Source organism: Corvus cornix, chromosome 1 (genome assembly GCF_000738735.6).
Source record: "Corvus cornix cornix isolate S_Up_H32 chromosome 1, ASM73873v5, whole genome shotgun sequence".
Classification (NCBI taxonomy): Eukaryota; Metazoa; Chordata; class Aves; order Passeriformes; family Corvidae; genus Corvus; species Corvus cornix.
In genome coordinates, this window is record NC_046332.1 from 78,216,727 (window position 1) to 78,239,037 (window position 22,311).

At 36.2% G+C, this 22,311-nt stretch overlaps 1 protein-coding gene across 22 annotated transcripts in view; it reads right to left on the reverse strand.

Moving 5' to 3' along the window:
- Positions 1-22,311, reverse strand: part of DOCK9 (dedicator of cytokinesis 9) — a 119,044-nt gene that overhangs the window by 60,360 nt on the left and 36,373 nt on the right. For all 22 annotated transcript variants that reach the window (XM_039560284.1, XM_039560088.1, XM_039559333.1 and 19 more), the window contains exons 2-8: positions 19,028-19,144; positions 11,436-11,525; positions 9,663-9,745; positions 8,516-8,585; positions 4,431-4,526; positions 3,674-3,808; positions 2-176 (exon numbers count right to left, since the gene is read on the reverse strand). In XM_039560284.1, coding sequence (XP_039416218.1) covers positions 2-176; positions 3,674-3,808; positions 4,431-4,526; positions 8,516-8,585; positions 9,663-9,745; positions 11,436-11,525; positions 19,028-19,144 — 766 coding nt within the window. The remainder of the gene's footprint in view (position 1; positions 177-3,673; positions 3,809-4,430; positions 4,527-8,515; positions 8,586-9,662; positions 9,746-11,435; positions 11,526-19,027; positions 19,145-22,311) is intronic.

Sequence of the window (22,311 nt, forward strand, 5' to 3'; positions counted from 1 at the left end):
CCTTCGTGGGACTCGCCATTTCTTTTTTCTTGCATTGCAGCCTCAAAGTTAAGCTGAAGGATTTTGTTCAGAGTGTTTATCCACTCTTCCATTTCAAGTTCACTGTCTGCAGCTAAAAGGTAACTACTCTTGTCTTGCATCTTGAGCTCAAATGCGAAACGTCTGACTTTATTGTTCTACAAGAAAATAAAAGACCTGTGCAGCACTTCACATACTGTCTAACCACAACCAAAGGAAGTTATACACATTTCAGATATTCTATACAAAAATACAGTTTGATATTTTGAACAAATGTATCATAATTACACTTTTTGGTCTCTGACATTTGACCTTTTGAAGTTATTTGTAGCACTGCAACAAGTGAAAGTAGGAAGGAGAACAGCCTGTTTCCCAGTTTTCAGTCATCATTCTGCTTGCAATCATTTTATAAAAACCCAAAAAATCAAATTTCCAAGTATGAATTCTTTATGTACTCAGATCACCTAGAAATGAAAATAGCTAATGTCTACTGAAAAAAAAAGAAAATAAAAAGCATGAAACTCTATTATATTTGAGTGACAACTGTTTGCACACTGCGATTTTACACTGGAGGTAAAACTATAATCAACATCAACCCTGAATGCCCTGATATTGTTAGTCATATAGATATACATAAAGTTGGGAAGTTCCTCCTTTTTTCCTCAACCATTTCTGTCATCCTTCTCTGCACAATTTAAATCAGGGTTTCAAATGCTACTTAGCCTGACTCATGCTTCTGGGAATGAATTCAGAAGTCTTATATGAAAATTCTACATTATCATCAATTTAGTTTTAAAAATCAGTAATTCATTAGATAAACATTAAAATAAACAGTAAGACAGACTTAATGGTTGGGGAATTTTTTGTTTAAGTTAAATGCCAAATTACATATTCGTTTCACTATATCTCAGATTCTTCAATTAACAGACTAACTACTTGTTGACAAAACAGTCAGCTTTCTACCAAATATGAGCTTCTGTTAAGGATACAAACAGAAGTGTGGACATTAGACCTAAGGCAATCTTACCAGCTGAAATCAGTGCTGAAATAAATGAAAAATCCTAAGAACAATAACCTCTAAGTTTCACAGTATAAAACTTGGACACAGGCAGTAGATGTCACACATCTCAGTTTTCACAAAACACTGAATTAGAGTGACTATACCTATACATATGGCTGGATGTGTGAATAGATACACTGCATATATTATGTGCTCCACATCTCTGATCAGAAAAGTCTCTATATAATTTAGTATTAAAACAAAAACCCCAACAAAACAAAACCAAATCCAAAAACACCAAACAGAATTCTGGGAATTCCAGTCTCTTTATTTAAGTTTGGGAAAAAAAAGAAATCCACCCAAACCAAAAACCCCAATCAAACAAAACCCCCCTACTGCACAAATTCAGCATTCCTCATGATACAAGTTCTGATGAGGAAGCATATTCTGTTCTAACTTCATGTCTGTTAGTAAAGTCAGTATTTTTCTCTCGGGCATCCAGTGTCTTTGAAATATTAGTGCAATAGGAAGTAATCTCCCCTCACTAAAAAGACCGCCTCTGAAACAAGTAGTTTCATTCTGAGAGCAAAATGCCTACTCAAGAACAACCATTTCTATGAATTCCATGTCAGACTACTTCAAAGTACCATGGGTGGGGTCCTTACAAATCTTCTCCTGTATTTTCTTCTGCTGTTAAATAGAAGTGCAATTTCTACCGTGTAGATACCACTTTTTGCCCATAAGAGTTTTTAAATGGTAATTCAACACCAATAATAAGTAACAGTAAAACAATAAGATCAGCCAGAGAGGCCACAGGACATAACACAAGATAATAAAACTACACATCTGGAGTAGGGATGTTGTAATATTTGATAGTTCAAATCAGCATTTACTTGCCCCTCACCAACAATTCAAGCGAAGAAAAAAGCTATTTCCAAATGTCTTTATTCTAGCCACTGAATGACTAGTTGGCTTCTTGGAATTGAGGATTAACTGGTTTCGATTTTGTACCTGATGCTAATTCACAATTAGTCTCAAATTTTTACATGCAGTTTTGAAGACCAGGTGCCAAGATCAACACTGAGGGTACTGTACAATACAGTACAGCGTTAGAGACACAGCCAACTATAACTTTTAAAGCATCCAAAGGACAGTTTTACTTAAAGATTACAGTATCAGCCCTACTTGCAGAAGAACAAAGGAACAGTAGTACTTTTTTTTTTTTTTTTAAAAGCAAGCTCCTGGCAGAGTCTGAGGAAACTTGAGGTTAATTGGATTGAACTGACGGAACAGAAAGTATGGAACAGTATGAAAGTATGTATGAGAAAAAGAGATTTTCAGGTTTTAAATCCCAAAACGATAGAATGGTTAGAGGTTAGAAGGGGCCTCTGGTCGTCATTTCATCCAACACTCCCTCCTCCAGCAGAGCCAATTAGAGCCATTTAGCACAGGATCGTGGCCAGGAAGCTTTTGAGTATCTCCAAGGATGGAGACTCCACAACCTCTGGGCAGCCTGTGCCAGCGCTCGGTCACCCTCACAGGGGCAAACAGTTCCCTGATGTTCAGAGGGATCCTCCTGTGTTTCAGGTTGTGCCCATTGCCTCCAGTCCTGCCACTAGGCAGCCCCGAGCAGAGCCTGGCTCTGCCCTCTTGGCACCCTCCGTCAGTACTTGCACATATTGATGAGACTACGGCCCTGTTTAGAAACCACTTTTACGTATGTTGGCTTGTTTTAAAAACACAGATCAAACTCATTTCAGTAAAGTTGCCCAGAATAGTATCTCTAAGGCAAAATAATTATATCTAGAACTTGCAGCAAAATAAAATTTATTACAGTTATAAGATTTTCATACTAGTTACCTTCAAATGTGTATCAAAAACAATACTACAATATTTGGGGAAAAAAAATCCTCCATAAAGCTTTTTTATCTCTTAGCGTAATCTCCAAACAACTTTAAACTAAAAAAATATTATTTAAGAATACATTTTTATTAAACTCTGCCTATTTCTGTACAAGTTTAAAAAAAACCCCAAGACTCATGGGGTTTTTCCAGGTATGCTGTGCCTAACAGAGCAGTTACATGCTGTACTATAAATACATAGCAGAATCACAAAAAAAAAAAAGAAAAATAATCTTTTCTTTGGCACTTGCTACTGACAAACATTTTACCAAAGCCTGTAACTTTTCAAAATAAAGAAAAGCACAGAAAAGTAACATTATAAAGGTCAAATGAAAGCATCTGGAAGGGTGTTTGAATTCAATACAACTCCCGCAACAAAAATCCCACACAAGAAGCTATGCAAAACATTTTACAGCTCATGCAAGCACAAAATCTAACTGAAATAAACTTCAATTTTATGCTGTCATGACTTTGCCAAGTTTGGGGTTCTTTGTGCATTTGCCTTAAAATTTGGTTTGCTAAATACTTTACATCAACTAGCAATTTATGTTCTTTTCAAAAAGATTTCAAAAATTCAGTCTCCTGCCCTTTGAAATCTTGTTCACTGCTTTGGCAAGATGCAGCATGTCTATTTGTTCCTCTTCATAACAGGCACTTATCTACATTCAACAACACTTATCTATATTTTAAATACAATTTCATTTGCTAATAAATACAGAATTAAATGGCAAACAGGCAGAATAATTATAATTACCTGAACCACTCCCATGCATGAATCTAGAAATATTGATCCTTTAGGTTCTTTTGATATTTTTTCATCTTTGTAGAAATTTAGATTATAGGATCCATCACCAAGCTGGCTTAAGTGGAAAAATCTTCTTTTAAATGACTAGTGAAAAGAAAGGAGGAAAGAAGGACAGTGACAACACTAGTACTAATCAGCTTCCTATTACAATCCTCATAAGTGCTATTTACATAGTAGTTAATAGCAAAAAAGCTTTTATTTACAGATAACCTAATCAGTATCCACAGAAAATAAAACAGAAACCATTAATTTTAAAAAAATTAACCTAGGATATCTGCAGCAGGATTGTACTACATAATTTGACAGTATTTTTGACTTATTGAAAGGCATTTAAAACTGACTCTATAATATACATAAGAGGCAAATTAAAAAATTATAGTTTTATATAAAATATAGCAATACAAACAAACAACAACACTCCCCCCCCAGTATGACACGGTCCCTTTTCTACTAAAATGACACCAGGGTACAGCTAGGAAAATTTAACTCCTCCCACATACTAGCTTTTTCATTTTTTTTTTCTGATTTACATATAATAAAATAAAAGCAAGATTTCAGATATATAAAGTACATACAAGCTTCCCTCTTTCTTTCCATACAATTGTTTTTAGAATCAAACCACATACGAACTGACGTCTCCAAGACACAGGGAAATTTAATATCAGTGTTCAGTTTTTTACCATATCTAAGATATTCCTAAACTTACTCTCATTGTCACACTGATTGCACTATTCATGTTGCCTTTGTACAGCCATCCTTGTTTTGTTATTCCACCCTTCTGAGACCCAAGAGATGCTGCATCCTGGAGATGAAGAAAGGAATATGGGGAAAGGAAGCAAAAAAGAAGAAGGGAAAAAAAAAAGGTAAACTTATGCATCACATTCCATGTAGTATTTATCAGTAATTTCAGAAGTCATTTTAGAAGTTGGAATAACTACGTTCATAACATAATGATAATAATGTACCATGAGTCCCTGTTGAAATTCTATAGCTTTTTCATTATTTTATTTAAAGACCTGGGATGAGATTGACCTCGTCTAACTTTTAATATGTAATCTGGCCACTTCTACAGGCTTTACCTACAGCCAACAGGATGACCCAGCTTATAGATAGCTAAATGTTAGTCAAGACAAATCCCAGTGAAACATGGGAATGAGGAAACAGTCAAAACTTAAAACATTTACTTACATTTACTTTGTAACCTTTTCCACAGAATGTAAGGAATTTTTACCAATTTCTATTGCCAAAAAGAACAATGTAAACATTGCATTGCTTATCCAAAACTTCAATCGAGAATTCTCAAACCATTTTGCTTTACATGCAGTACTTCAAAGACATTACCTTCTTAAGAATTTACAGAGAATTAGTTCTTGAATTGGATCTGCCCTTTTACAGATCAGAATCAAAGCTTTGCAAAGAGAACAAGACCAAACTTGGCAGCAATGGCAAGCTCCAAACGGCAGATCCAATGCGTGCATCACACATCACACCCACTGCCTGTACACCCCATCCATCTGCCAGTGGAGGGAACTGAACGACTGTATCAAAAACCTCAGCATGTTAACAACTACCAAGAAGCAGCACTCAGCTATCAAATCAGATCAAAAAGACAGATTATAATTGCCACAGAATAAATATTAAATCACCAGTTCCAAGTAACCTTTTAGAGTACTACCAAGCTGACTTTACCATGGTTTCCAGTCGATGAATCCCATTTTGAAATAAAACTATTAATGAATTAGACATGCAGGAAGATTTTCAATCATCTAGAGGAGAAATACTCCTGGTAATTTTTTATTGAAACATTCAGAATGGATGTTTCAGCATCCAGCTGAAAACAAAATCACAAAACATCCTCAAGTACCTAAAGCACTTTTTCTAATGCCCTCTCTCAGCTATTAAGAAAACATGCAACAAAAGTGATTACATAAGGGGGAGAGTGTCACTAGTTCAACAACTGAACAATAAACCATATCTTGGAATAATATGAACTAGTTGCTGGAACTAAATCAAGGAACATTCTGTAAGAAGTTACTAGGTAATTTATTTACAGCTTAGTCTGTCCAGCTTGCATATTCATAAGCATATGCACACATGAACCTCAAAAAACTGTGAACAGAAGGCAAAAGATGCATCAATCTGACCTTTAAAAATTTAGACAGCTTGGTACTACTGAAGTTAGGCCCAGTAAGGATGACATGGTCATCAACTATCAGAGCATCAGATATAAAGACCCAAAGGCATAGACCAGAAATACTTGGTAAATTTTCATGTGTCCCAGAGAGCCTCACTGTCCAAGCAACAGAGTCATCTTTTTTTGTATTTTCAAGTCACCAGCCCCCACCTTTGTTCTATTACCTAGATTATTATTTTTCTTGTACAAGAATAAAGACGCAGAGACAAATTAAAACATCGGGTTTCCAAATACTACTCTATATGACTCTTCACCTCCCCTGGTGTGAGTTATCCCCAAGGAAAGGGTGGGTTTAAACCACCTTTACAACTGCAAGGCGATGAGTAGATGATGAGTTACTGCCAAAACCTGGCACAAAACAACCAATGCTTTTCTGTAACTGCACAAACCATACACAGGATCACCTCACATGACAAAAATTCCTTCATTACCTGTGACAACAAAAATTAGGATTTAGCTCTTTTAAGACTCCACTTCCCAGTCTCTGAGGTGCACAATTTCCCAACTCTGTTGAGCTGCATGCTGTTTTCTAGCAATAAAACTGAGCATCATTTGGGCCTCTCTAGTTACACCATTTCTTTCTGTCAGGCAGAATTCCTGCCAACAGAGCCAAAAAGCTACTGAATCTTTCCAGCTGACCATCTGTCAATACAAAGGAACCCAGGATCCAGTTGTTAACACACGACTCCACACTGAAAACATACTTCCTGTTTCCAACTGGTAAGGTAATTTCCTCACTTTTATCATTACTGCTGCACACTGTGCCTCATTTTTTTAAATGATCTTTCCCACAAACTTGGCTCCAAAGTTTACTTCAACAGCAACTGTTTCAACAAAAACAATCCCGTATCTTGATCCCACACTGGACTGAAAAATTCCATTTGCAAACATCAACCTGATGGCCTGATAGCCCGAATTAGTTTTGGATAGGTAATTTTCTCCTTTTTAATGATGCACGATTAAACTAATCTTTATCTGATTTTCCTCCAATTTTTAATCACCTGAAGCTTTTTGCTTTCTATCATTCTCTTAATAAGTCAGCTTTCTTCAAACACAAACAAAAGTGAAACAAAAAGACCAAATAACTTTCAATCTAAGGTTTGCATCTGTGCTTTTTGGCATAGAAAGATATTAATGTTTGAAAGAAACACCTCTTGCATTAAGTCTTCCCTTGGTGAAAGAATTTATGGTCCTCCCCACCCTATTGTCCCACTAACTTCCTCCTACCATGTCTTTTTCTTGTGTTTATTTTCCAAGTTCCTCAAAGAGCAGCAGAAAAGAGATACCCTATTCCTGCCTGTTCTTCCAGGACACTGGGCAGAAGGAGACAGGCAGTCCTCTCCACTTACACTTCCTAGTAAAATGCATACCACCTGCTAATAGCCAAATTATAGGTTTTCAGTGTTTAACTAACTCTAGCCATAATATATTTCCTGGTAAGAATTATAGTGACTTATATATCCATTTAATTTTTTAGTGTTTAACTCTCTGTTTTTTAAAACCCTTCAGTTGTCAGAAATACTATCACAGTAAATAATGCCAAGTCTTCTAAATGTCAGTATAATAGTAATCATAATTATTCACATCCTACAAATACGAAGTTTTGGATATGGATGCATAAAGTTATTTGTCCAAGTATCACAGTGCAGATTAATAGCAGCGCTGGATAAATGGCATCCTGGGATCTCTGACTGGGAATCTATCTACTTAGATGAATTCCCCAAACTACTTGTCACATTTAATCCTTTCATTTCATATGCAGCAGTTCTGAATACCAGGAATTTAGAAGCAAAGTAGTTGTCAAGAGGCAACAACTATAAAAAAGAAAAATTACTTTATTTTAATTCTTGTTTGAGATGTAAGATTTCAAGTACTCATAAGAAAAGAAAACAGTGGCATTTAAAATGTGTTTTGAAACAGGGTGTGGTAAAAAAATAAATAAATCACAAAAATAACAGAGGCAGTTGCTGAAAAAAGGTATTTGGCATTTGAAATACACTTGAAAATTCCTTGAGGCTGTACATCTCTCCTTTCCCTAAGTCAATGGCACAAGAGAAAATACCTTGGAGTTTTAGTCAATTTTTTAAGCTTTGGTTTCCATGATAGCTCTTCAAGTCTGATCCTATACTCAAATTTGTGATGAACTAATTTTAGCTCACACTGCATGCTACACTGTCATGCATGCTGAAGTCTGTGTGCTGTCATGTTGGAACAGATTCACCTATGATTTTACTCAGTTCCATGATTAAACTGCATGAAACATTTCTCTCTGGAAACCTGTCTACATAGACACAGTATAAAACAGATTTTATGACAGCTGAAGGATTATATGTCACCAAGTATTAAAACTTCGATTTTATTATCTGTCAAAACTTTTTCTAACTCACATGACAGATCTCCAGAGAACAAGGTTATTTGAAAGGAGATGGGTAAAATAACTAATTTGTTTCCCCATCAGGTGGTTCAAGCTAATCTCTGTTCTCATGTACTGACATCAACACTTAACCAAACTCACAACCAACAAAACTCACAACCTCTTACACACCCAACATTCTTTAATGAAGATAAAAGAAAGTAAGGAATTACTATTATCTCACCTCATCTTTGTCTGCTTCTTCATCCACTTCATATAAATGAACGGGAAGCTTGTCTGGCTTTGTCCCCTTACTACAAAAGAAAAAGCTTCTGAAGTACTAGGAATTTTGTGGTTAGTTACCTATTTTATTGATGCAAAAATTAAGATGTTCTTTTCCTACTGAAGAGGAAAAAACATAAGAATAACTAAGTAAAAGCATGTATTTTTCATTAACTCTATTCCTTAGAATGCAATTTTCCTCATTTGTACATCTGCCCACTGTGTTCCTTTTGTTCTGCTTGTCACTATCCTAGTGTGTAACTGAAGAGAACAAATGCCTTCTCATTCACTGCACTCTGAGTATCTTATGAGTAAGAATTCATACCTGCAACCACTGGCTCCTTGCAGGACAATGCATTTATTTAAATTCCTATTGTGATTTCTGCTCAGGGCAAGTAAAAAACCAGGTACTGACTTATACAAAACCTGTGAGTAGATCAGAACTTTTCACAGGGAAAGGTAACTATTTCTTAACTGATAGATGCAGGAGAGCAGTTAGGGAAGACATAGATCTTCCAGTTGGGGTATTCAGAGTATTTAGCTACTCTCAGACATTCTAAGTTAAGGTTTTAATCTCTATACTCTTCCTAGAAAATTTTGAAAAAGTTGGAAAACATTTCTCTAGCAGATGGTTTAGAAAGTTTGCAACAGATGTAGACTAAGCTTTTACTTTGAATCATCCTGTGAAAACCTGCTCTAACCATCTCAGTTAGGTTCCGTTCCCCAAGCTCCCAAAGCAAGTTCCAAAAGCTGCCTTTGAAGCTACGAAAACAGGATATTATCATTTTAGGTTCATCTAAACACTAGCCTGTTTTAGTTAACATTCTTAAGTTCACGTTGTCAATGATACAATGTCTTGTTTTGACTTGCCTGATAATAAGGCAATGTTATTACAGTACCTTTCCAGAAAATGGTTTAACATGATTTTATACATTCATCAACTCCATCCAACAAATCTTTATCATCTCTACTGACCATTAAACATTGATAAGGCATATTTCAGTTTACATATTACTTGTAATAATATACTTCTGTAATAAGTAAGTCTGTATTAAATGCAAAGTTCCTTCACAATTTCAATTTACCATACCACTAAATAACATACTTACTTTGGAAGCTGCCGAAACTCTCCTGAGTAATCTTCATATCTGTAGTTAACAATATGCCAGTCTGAATTGTAGGTTTTGATGCACTGTTGTAATGAAAACCAAGTATCAATATTTACTGGAAGAGGATTAAAGGCATTCATTGGACCCAGCACAAGAAAACCTCTTAAGATATGTCTGTTTATGAACTACTATGGTTACATGTCAATCTCTGAAAATTCTGTACACTTCCTTTCTTTTGCAATGATCTAATGCAATATAGCTTTTTGGAACAAGTTATACGTTTTAGTGGAATGTTATCATCTGCTAGACATGTATTTAATAAAACCAGAAAATGGTGAATGCACTCAGCATTTTCAGTCATCCAAAATGTTAGAGCAGTATTTTGCCGTAGCTGAAAACATGGCCAAGCCTTTAGAAAACTCAGCTGAAGCTGAAAACATGACTGAGCCCTTAGACAACTCAGCACAAAAATAGACACCTTATTAAAATAGAATATTCAATTTTGCACATACTGATACAGAAAACAAAAAACATCTCTTCCTTGAATGTATACTTCCAGTGCAATTAAATTAATACTTAAATTTAAACTACATGCTTGCAGAGGTTGAAAAGCAATTATGTCATTAGGTTCTGATCTAGATCACAGGAAATACCATTTTACTCCACCCATATTGTTACAACATAAAAGTACTGATTTATCTTGGCTTTGAACAAAGTAACATAAAACTGACAAAATCTGTTGACGGAAACCATTCCATGCAAAATTTTATGTTACACAATAAACCTACACATACGCAAACACAGCATCCAATAAATCGCAAATATTTTCTTCATACTTCAAAACACGAGTTTAATACTTGCCAAGCAATTGTTTCTGCAGAAACTCATTAAACTTCATGAATTACCTCTAACACTCCTCCCTCCTCTAGTCTATTCTCTTCAAATTTATCTCAGAAATGTTGAGGTTAGGTATTAAGGGTATGTATCAGTGTGAATAAATCACTTTGATGTAGATTCAGCTATCTGGAACTCCTCCAGTTTTATTGGCGTTACAACAGACATTTACTTGCTTCAGATGTTAAAATATCAGCTTAAAGCAGATCAGTAGAAAACCAGGAGATAATACAAAAAAAAAAAAAAGGAAAAACAATTAAACCTTTAATTCCTTAAAAGCTTCAACAAGACAATAAATGAAGAGCGACCTCACAAAACCAAAAGAATGCCAAAATAAGCAAACAGTTCTGAGAAACTTCAGGGTTGAGGATGCTTCTTCTACATATAATGTACAAGTTGAACAGTCATAATGAATTTTGGCCTCCACCAGTGTTACAGTTCTGTTCCAGCAATCTGTACAAGATTATTATGAACAAAGTAAGAATGGCTGGTGTGAGACACTTTATCAGAAAAAAACAAGTCACAATGATTAATTCCAGATTTACCAGTGGATCCAATATTGTATTGAAATCACCCACGTTCATCTGGAAAAGCCAAAAGCATAATGAAGGTGGGGGAGAACCATCTGCAAAAGCCAATCATGCAAACAAAATAATTAAAAGCTATCCTGTTACACTTCTTTTACAGCCACGAATGGAAAAAATACTAGGTTTTCCTGGAAATTTTGCCTTGAAATAATTGACAAGTAAATGGCAATAAATATTTAATTCTTTTTCCAGGGCCTATTTTTCTGTTTGTTTTAAATGGTAAATGAAGGAGAAGAAAAACAAGTCAGGTATAATACTGTTATTACACAGTCACACGCAATTTCAGTATTACCTCAGTTACAAACAGGCTCTGAGCTTCCTTCTCTGCATTTTCAGGAACTGTTGAACGAATGTATCGACTCTGCCGCTGCAATAATGCTGTCTGATAAACAACAAAAGCAATTAATGAAACTTGCAATTAAAGGGAAGATGACACATTATGGTCACACTCAGTTATACCACTATAATGAAGAAAAGCTCAGCAGAAAACATCCTATGAACATGCTGTTTCAGAATAGCCAGTTAGGGAGAATTTCCTTTCATTCAAGCAAATGTGTTCCTTCTTTCACAATAAGGGCAAGACTGGCACCAGTGAGAAATAGCTGCCATAGGACAGTTTATTCCACTATATTGTCAACATGGGGAAGAAAATACTAGTAAAAAAAAATTCCACGATGACGACATAACTCCAACATTTTGAAGATAGACATTAAGGTAGTTATTACTACACATAAAAACTATTATTCAAGGAAGGTAATAAAACCACACCAAAATAAAAGAGTAGTTCAACTGCAGATCTCAAGTGACAAAAAATGAGACTAGCACTGTTTAACTTCAGGTTTAGAGAGAAGGTGTGGATCTCTGAAGTATACATACACTTCAACCTACTAAGTCAGAACTTATTCCTATCCTATGCCAGAATTCAGGGAGGCATAAAAAGGCTGCCAGAGAGCAGGAAATCTCTCTGTGACCATGAAATTCTGCTTCTCGGACCTGTGCTGAAGTAAGCCTTAGCATAGTTTACATTTGTAAATGAAAAAAAATGAAAACTTATCAAAATCTTCTGGACCACAAATGAAAATAACCACACAGCAATAGAACTTGTTTTGCACTATGTGGAAAGGAATCTCATAGCTTAAGCCATCAAAGGTGAACAAGAGGGTTTACACAGCCAGGGCCTGGAAGGGGGTTGTGGTCCCTCACCTGTTAGCTATACTCCACACATCCAGGAAGGATCAGATAAAAATGTGACAAGAAAAAGCTCCACATGTTATGTTGAAAAAGAAAGATAAGTACATTATCTTATCTCTGCTGAGAGTCTGATCCACAAGGTGATTATCTTGGTCATTACCAAAGCCTCACTCCATTAACTGGGGAGGGTATTTGAAGTACAAATATTCAATTACAGTGAAGATTGTAACAGGAAAAAAACCATCCCATAGTCATGGTCAAGTCATTCATCTAGATCAGAGCACTAAAAAGCGACAATGCCAACTGCTTGGGTAGGAGAGGTAAGGAGGTACTAAAAGCAAATACCACAAACCCCAAAATATTTCATGGGACCAATAAATCTTGCAGACTACAGTTAAAAACCAAAAAAACAAAACTGCAAGAAGATATACATGTATATGCTAATTGCTTTTAAAAATGAAGTTATCTTAATTCTAGAAATAGCTTCAAACCATATTAAGTATTTGTTTTCACAAGCTATGGAAATAAAAACTTCTATTAAGAGTATTAAACTACCTTAAGAGCTAAAGGCCAGAATGTCTAGATACTCTTCCAATGCATTAGTCCGATATTTGATGAGAAATTATTTATATTTTATATAATATATAAATATTTATACTTTATAAAATACATAAATACATGCAGTATTTATCTATTTTCTACAAGCATACAGTTATACTGTACTTTCCTAAAAAAACATTATTTTAAGAAAAACCAGAGACTAAGGTGGCATCTTACCAGGCACTTTTCATGGGAAATTCATGACCTCATCAATCAAATTTTAACACTGTAGCATAATTTGGTGAAATTGAATTAGGTAAACATACTTTTAAAATGTCTGCTGCTGTTATCCTGCTACACAACTATCAATACAACAGTAAGGGCTTTTTTCTAGTTGTTCACACATAAAAAGATTTTTATCTTAGTACTGTATCAATATCAGTGACAAAACAGAAGAATCTGACTTGTCAATTTTGCTCATATTCCTAATTGTCTTAATGCACCTACATCCTTCTCGGCTCATCCATCAGCTGCAGTAGTGCATCAAAGAGCCAGGAAATGCAATGAGTGAGGTATTGTGACTTAGAGAAAATTCCTAAAAATAATTACTTAAGCAACACCACAACATTTTAAAAGCAATCATGCACATAAATAGAAATTATATTCCAAAAGAAAATTTAGGAAGGAAGGATTGTCTTCTCGACAAACTTCGTTCACAACTACATTGGCTGAACTAGTCCATGGAAGTGAAACTTTTCATCCCTCTGGGTTTGAGTGATCATTTGATTTATGGCAGCATCAGGAATTACAAAGCATTTGTCTCATGTTCTCAAAGAAAATTTAAAAACCCTCTCAATGACTCTGCTGTCAAAACTAAGGAAGGCCACTTTTAACACGAGCCAGGATTCACACACACTTACTGAGGCACGCACTTAACAGGCTCTTTTACTGACACAACTTTCTGATTGAGTCCCAGGGATTTAGGACGTGTTGAGGTTTCAGAACAGACCACAGCAGCAAGAACATTTCACCACGTCAACCAAGGAGTACTTGCTACTCAACACCTGATGGAATATGGATCGTGAACAAGGAGTGCAGACTGCAATGGATATTCATTCTTTCTGTCCCAAAGTTGCATTTGCCAGTGAGGCTGTTACCACAGAGGCTCATGCTCAAGATGCAGAGACAGAAATTGTCCTAAAAGATTCAGTGGAAAAGATGGCAAGCTGTATGTGAGATCCTGACCTCAAAACAACCATGTGTCAGAGGTGACAACCTTTGTAAGGGAAGTGTCAGATCCTTTGTATGGGAAGTGTCAGAACCTGTATTATAAAGTAATTTCCAATATAAATTGATTTAGAACAGTTGGCTAAATTTTGTGCTTCCTAAAATGAGGACACTACTTGGATATTTTTTTGCTTTTCCTCTGTTGAAGATGTGCCTTCTCATAGAATGACCTGGATTTAGTTTTACTTCTGCAAAGTTGGCATAACATCTATTTTCAGAAGTACTTAGCTCGCATTAAATAAAAGCTAAGAGCTTTAAGTGAAAGTATGTTAAATCCATATGGCTCAAACCCAAATATAACAAAGGTGAAACAACGTCTAAGCCAAGCACCAAAATGCCTTCAAAATAACACTGCAATAACTTTGCAAAGACAAATTTAATATGGGTAGAAATGCACCAACATTTTATTTGCTACAAGCAAATTTAGCCTGTATTTGGATTATTTGACAGGCAAGGGGGAATGGATTCAAACTGAAAGAAGGCAGGTTTAAATTTAACAAGCTGTGGATGCTCCTTCCCTGGAGATGTTCAAGACCAGGTTGAATGGGGCTCTGAGCAACCTGGCCTAGTGAAAGGTGTTCCTGCCCGTGGCAGGGGGTTGGAACAAGATCTTTAAGGTCGCTTCCAACCAAAACACTTCTATGGTTCTATGATTTCCTTTAAAAATTGAGGTAGCACTCAAAAGTTAGGTATTTTAAAAGAAAATAAAAGGTATTTAGATAAAGGGTGACTTACTGCCAAGTACACACTTAGTACTGCTTTGGGTTAAGGTTTCTTTAAATAATTTACCCACTGTGCAGTTAACATAAACATCACCAATTTTGCAGTCACTGAGCATATGACTTTAATGGGACCACCACCACCATGAAGGTGGTCTGTTTTAAACTAATACTATTTAGTTACTAAGCCATTTAATTATTGAGAAAATTACTGAAATTTGGGTGAGAAATTTACAACAAGCCATGAAGAGGCACAAACTTGGATACAAGAGTATCCAATGGATATGGTCATTCAGTGTTATGAAGCAGATTTGTCACCCCAAGACAAGATTACTCTTCCCACTAAGAAGCTAGAAGAGGTATAGCCTCGAAGAACTAGCAGCATTGTGACTGTGAGTAGCAAGAACATTAATAGAGATGTTCCAATGGGCAGCAGAAAAGTGGTTGTTCTATCACCATAATTAACAAACACATTACATAGGCACCATAATGAAAACGAGGACAAAAGTGCAGCTAGAAATGAACAGGCTACAAAGCTTGAAGGTACTGCAAGTTTAGATACCCCACTTACTCAGAAATTCAGTGATGCCAACAGCAAAACAATGTCTCCAAACACAACATGACTGCCCCTACAAATTTGTTGAGAACAAAGTAGGGAGTAACCTGATAACTGAATTCAGTGTGGAAAACTCAGAGCTTGAGCTTGTGAAAAGCAGCTGAAAAATCTTCAAATGGTAAATTGAAAAAGACCCAATATATGGAGATGAAATTGCTGATTAAGAGCTCTTCTGGTAATTACAGAAAAGCAAATCTTGCTATTATTTAGATGTAATATCATGAAGAAAAAAAAAACTTGAAAGAAAAAATTACAAATCTATTCTTTTTTTATTTGAAGCTCTGCACAAAGCAGAACAGAAATCATGTTCTTCTGAAAAGTAAATGAACTGCTCCCAAACATATATAAAAAGAGAGAAACCATGTTTCATAACCTCAGCTAACCACAATTGGGACAATGGCAAATGCAGTTAAGTGGAAATCTGGAAAGGTTCCTGTAAGCAGATAGCTGGCTGAAGAACAATCCTTCAAACTTCAAAGTTTTCCAAGACTGGAGCATTTTCTGCTCCATCCTTGCTCAAATGTTTCTTTGGTAGTTGTTTGAGCTTAGAGCTACTTCTGACAGCATGCTTAGAGAACAGTCATTTCTGAACAGAAAAAGGTGAATTACTGTTGTTTTTTGTCCCCTTTCCCTCACTAGACAAATAATTTTCATCAGGAGGAAGAGGAGAAGAAAGCTATATGCCATCCAAAAATGCCAGTTGCTGTGCAAGTTTTAATTTCTGATAGGGACTAAAAGTTCATATCAGTTCTCCTTTAATATCTAGCTTCTCACATCTATTAAATTAAATTTCAGTTATCTAACTGCACTACCTGAAAAAAAAAATCCAAATCAAGCACAAATATTTCTTTCCAATTTCTCTCTAAATAATTTAAACCTTAACAGAAATTCAAAGGTGGTATCATTAGTGGTGCTTCTTTGAAAATATGCTGCTTCTGTAATTTTCCAAGAATTATAGAAGTGATATCTAGTACTGAAAGCTAAGTATTTTGTGTGCCATTTTAAGTGTTAGTTCTAGGGCCATGCTGAACAAAACAGCCTTACTCTTAATGTCATTATAAATTAACACTGCTGGGCTTCCTTTCCAGGCAAGGCCTTTCTAGATTGTAATCAATTTAACTTAAGTGTGAGGAAGAACTTTGAAAGATAAAAACTGAATGCTCTAAAAGGAAATAGCTTGAACAGGTTTCTAGACAATGGTAGGCGTTTCCACCTATAAACAGTTCTAAGTATGTTTACAGGTAGTTCTAAATGCTCTAGCTCACTATTTTAAATTCATCTTGAGGGAGATGAGGCCAGCATCAAACACTTGAGCCACAGCTTACCCAAGAGCTGCCCACACACTGAGTGACAGCCGCAAGTTAAGAAAGAAGAATTAAAAAAATATATGCGAAGCTGAATGACAAACATAGAAAATATGCCATGATTCAAATGATACTGGCAACTATATAATGACTCATGATTTCAAACCTGTAAATATGGCTATGGAAAACTGAACAGGGTTAAAAGGTTTAACTTAAAAATAAAAATAATAAGGGTTTTCTGTTCTCTGACTTGGGAATATTTTCTTAATACATTGAATGACACATTTAAATGCTTTGTGTTGTTGAAAACAAGCTAGATAGATCAAAGTAGTACTGAAGAGTCATGTGTACAGTAAAAATATTTGGATTAAGTTTGTGCCAGCAAGTCTTCCAAGAAAATAAAAGTTTGACAATGCAGTTTGATAGTACAAACCAGTCTTCATCTAAATCACGTATAAAATGAGACTCTTACCAAAAACTCTATAGAGAAAACCCAGAAAAGTTGTTCAGATATTATATTGATGAGGGATAAAGAAACAGAAAAACTGACTAAGTTCCAAAATTGTGACTACTTGAAGGAAATCTTCTGATGTAACACACACTTTAATGACTGCCTTGATGAAAATCTGATCACAGAATCCAAACAAAGGATGACAAAAGACATTACAATTTATGACAAAATTCAGTCACTCCTTTTGAAGGATGAGACTGAGAACTATGGACTAGCTTCATTCATACAGGCCTGAGGATAAGAATTGCAGAAGGTCACTAGAAATAGCAGTTAAACACTTCAGACATGCCCCAGACTGCTCAGACAAAATGCCTGAGGATACTCTTAATAGGTTTGTTTCTTCTCCATTGATAATTCAGAGCTGTTCACCGGAATGACCCTGATAAGTGAACTAGTCAATCAGGTAAGAGCACACTTAGCAGAAGTAACATGGATTCCTCTTGACCAGTGATACAGAAGAGACACACTACAGAAGGGGATTTTGGTGGCGTAGCCTATTCGTGCTTTTCAGTCCCAAAGCCAACACCTGGTGTAGGGTGTCATCCTGAGTGATTCAGTATTTGAAAACTTGTATCAGTACAACTTCCTTTTCAAGAAGTCTTACTTCCATCCTATAAACTTTCACATGTGGCTGAGAACACATGAAGCCCAAATTACTCTCTAAATAACTGTACCTTCCCAAAACCCTAATTTTTTAGCTCAGAGTGGGAAGACTACAAGTAGAGTTATTCATCTAAGAATCAGTGAAAAAGAAGCCTTCAGACTGTACTTAAAAACAGAGTCCAGCTGCATTCAGGTAAATGCTTTAATAGGCTAGAGAGAATTCATTAAAAATCCAATGAGTAATTTATAGGACTTTAGATATCCTTCTGTAGAAATACACCAACTCATCATCAACTTTCTCCATGGTAAACAAACTCAGCTTCAGCTAGTTGGCTGACTAAAATTAATTTACAGACTGTTCAGATATCTACACACTTTTCAAATACAGACATTTTGATTGCAGGTACGGGCATGCGGACATGAGACCATCCTCACTATTTACTCCAACTCCAGTCTCTAAGATACTTGGTAGTTTTCCTAACTAGATATACAAGAAAAATATTTTTTTAAAGTGTACTTAAGTAAACTACTTATTTAGACAAACATGGTCATTTTTAAAAGTATAACAATATTATCACGAAGTTTGGTTAAGTCTGGCTTAATGGAGTCAAAACTGTTATGTAACGGGTATTTTGCTAGAACACAGTTTTGGCTGGGACCATGCAGCTAAGAGTAGCAGACTGCATTTGAACAGGTTCATGTCCTTCACTACTAAGAATGGGGGGGGAAAAAAAATCAGTTTAAGAATTAAGAAAGCAGATGCTTTTTTTAAACCAACATCACATTATTTCCCACATCGGAAAGGGAGGGGAATATCTACAAGTGACTGATCATCTACTTCAAAAGGCAGTAAAACTGCTGACTTGCAGATATTACAATCTGGACAGATGAGGAAATTGTGCTATTTCTTCTGTACCTAAAAGAATAAATCGAGCAGGGTAATGGGACTCCTGGCAAAGACTCCGTGGGGATTTTTGAAGCTAAAGAGAGTTAAGAAACAAAGAAATAGGAAGTTATCACCTCACGACTAATACTGCTAAAAATCCGCAGCAAAAAAAAACCCAAAAAAACTGAAAAAACCCCACAACAAAAAACCAGGGTGGAATAAATTACCTGAAAGTCATCATAAGGGAACAGTAGCATCTCACGTAGAGGATCATTCAAAATCTGTGTTTTCCTCTGAACTATGACATTTTCATAGTCTATTGGTTCTATGAGCTTCGGTTTTGCCTAGGGGAAAAAAGAAAAAATGAAAATAAATGCAGGTATACTGAGGAACAATTACAGTTGTTGACTTATTTTAGAAGTTACTCTTTAAAAAAGACTGGAGGAATGATATTGCATCTACATCGAAAACATACAGTATTCAAAATGCAGACTTTGACATATTGTACCATATGGGGAAGTGCAAGTGACAATTAGAGAGACAAGCATGCTGATTGCCTCAGAACTACTGCACAAAACACAGTAACTCAGAGCTTATTAGCTTACTCACATATGTGTTCTCACTGCAAAAAAATTACAAAGAAATTACTAGTCTCTTATGTTGATGGTTGCCTTTGCTTGATACAGCCTAGAAAGCTCTGATCCTGGGTTTAACAGGAATGAACCTTAGCTCAAATATAGAGCTTTGTTTTAATTCAGCAGTAACCAGCAGCAGGGGCAGGCTAATTGACATTCCTCCTTCTTTATATTTTTTTCAAAATTCCCATAGGCCATCTACTTCCCTCTTAATTGCACAAGTAGCTTTCCTCAGTAACTGTGCATTGATTCCACATTAAAACCCCTTTCCGCAGATGAGGCATTACAGCTGCCTGTGCACAATCAGAGAAAAGCCTTCACCCTGCCAGGCACTCTGTTAAGTGGTCAGATGGCAAAGCAGGTTTAGACAGAGCTCTGAATGAGGCAGCTCTGCCATGGAGTGTGCAAATTAATGCAATGATGGGGTTACAATCCAGCTTGAACTTTCTGCAACTAAAATTGAGCATCACAGTACCAGACATAAAATTATAATTTTTTACAAGAGATTTTACAAATTACACTTTCTCAAGATCAGTGGTACTAATTTACAAGTATGATATATTAAAGATGTATTAAAAATAATTGTAGTAGAAGACCAGCTTCTGTCATCATTATAGGTAAACTGACAAGACAAGCTTTACATATTGTTTTGCGTAACTCATGACAATAATCTTCCAAATTCTAGTTGTACTATACAGAACAAATATCTCTATCAATTACTGATATCAATCACTAGTATATTAACAATATTCCTGAGAAACTCTACAGGTGTTTTCTTCATCCAAAAGTGAATCGAATAATTTTTTTTTCAAGGAATTAGGAAAGCTTTGGTCAGAGAAAGTTTTCAGACTTAGTTCACAGGCTACTCAAAAGTTATTTGAGACTCCCTAACATGTACCACACAGTAGTTTTACTGGTAAGAAGAATGTGACAACATAACAAAGCATAACAGCTGCAGAGGCAAAAAAGCAAAGTCTGGAAAATAAATCTACCAAAAATGATTAACAAAATGTAGCTTTGTCAAGAAAAATAGCCACCATTTACAATCACATGGGAAAGATTTACTAAAAGTTCATCAGCTATATAACAACATACTCAGCACAGACCAGTACTTCTAGGAGTCATGATGGAAAATTATTATGTTGTGTTTGACATCTTTCTCCTCAGACAAGACAGAGAAGGGCTGTTCAGTTCACTCCATATTGTACTCTGACACATTTTGAGAGCTAATCACCTGAACCCCAGCCCCTGCGTCATCTTCTCCTGTCATTCATGAACAGGAGTTAGCACAAAGCCAAGAACTAACATCAGTGTCCGTCAGAAAAGGCTTAGGTTTATGCTCATGCACCCATCTGTAGCTGAAATGGTTGGGCAATTTAGCTCAGAAAAGCACAAGAGAAGCAGGCAAACACAACCTAAGAAAAGATTACATTTTCTCTAATGTACTAATTATACAAAATATTGTGGTCGCAAGTTTGCATTTGAGTGTTCAGACTGCTGCAGTGAATCCCAAGCTAATGAAATGGTGTGCTCCAACCGAGCACCTACTTCACCCAAGTATTTGAAACATTTCCTACATATTGACACTACAAAATTACCCCTTCACAAAATTTCAGGTTGAGCAGCCCCCCTCTAACAGATTGTCATAACCAGTTCTGATTCCAAACAAATTACAGTAACTTCACCTACCCTCTCCAACTCTTCACTAAGGCAATAATGGTCCATTACAAATTTTCTTCCTTAAGCACAGAGATAACAGAATACAAAGAACATTTCAAACTCTGGTCTATAAATGAAGTACAAGGTAACACATCAGTCAGAAAACAAAATACTCTTTGCTCACCTTTCTCTCACTTTCACTGTAACAGGTCTCTCTCTACTTATCCAGGCAAGCAAGATGCCCACCTGCCAACCACTGAGTTTGAGCTCTTATGCAATATACTCTTTCTTAAGTTAAACCAAGGTCTGGAGACTACTAGAGTAATATGGCCCAGTCACTCCTTTTGGTCAAGTTTGCCTTTCCCATTCCTTCTCAAGAAGGAATTATACACAACATGCTACGGTGACAGGTTGGTTTGAGAGTAGTGCAGGATGACTGACCTCTAGGAGAAACAAAAATAAATACTGCAAATTAAACTGTGCCTAAAAAATGACCAGCAGAGAAGGACCATTTGATTTGCATATACAATCAGTCTCTTCAGTTAGCTTAAAAGATTTGGCTTCACAATTGGCTTAAACTAATTAAAAGCAGGGCTGACACTAGAAGGACCCGTCCCCTCTCTCATGGCACGTTTCTGAGCCTTCTCACACTAAGACCAGCAACAGAGCCAGAGCTGTTGTGACAGATTAGGAGGTGACCTGGCTTCAGAGAGTTCCTTCCAACCAAGGACCTTCCAGTCAGATTGTGTCTGAAATACTGATCAGATGGCAGTGTGACCACTTGTGGCAATCTGGGGAGCTTTTTGAAGGAAAGAATAAACATACGCATGATCAATACTGTCAAAAAGCGCACATACCAGGACATCTACTATCTGAACTAGCAAGTGGATAGACACACAGCCCCAATTCCACAGCCTGATAGCAAGGGAAAGCTGTCATCACAAATGGGTAATGGATTTTTACACAGTGCTGCACATGATCAGCATTCTCATCCACTTCTCCCTGGTGCTGAAGAGCTACATCTATCCTCCTGTTAATTCTCTTGGGAAGGTGATAGGCAAAGACTGGAAGAAAGCTAGTTCTGGCTTCTCTCATTTTACCAGCAAAATCAGAGGAAAAGGATTACTTTTAGAGTATAAATGTAACTAAAGTTATTTCATGGGCATGCAAACACACACACACACACACACACACACACACACATCACACACACACTT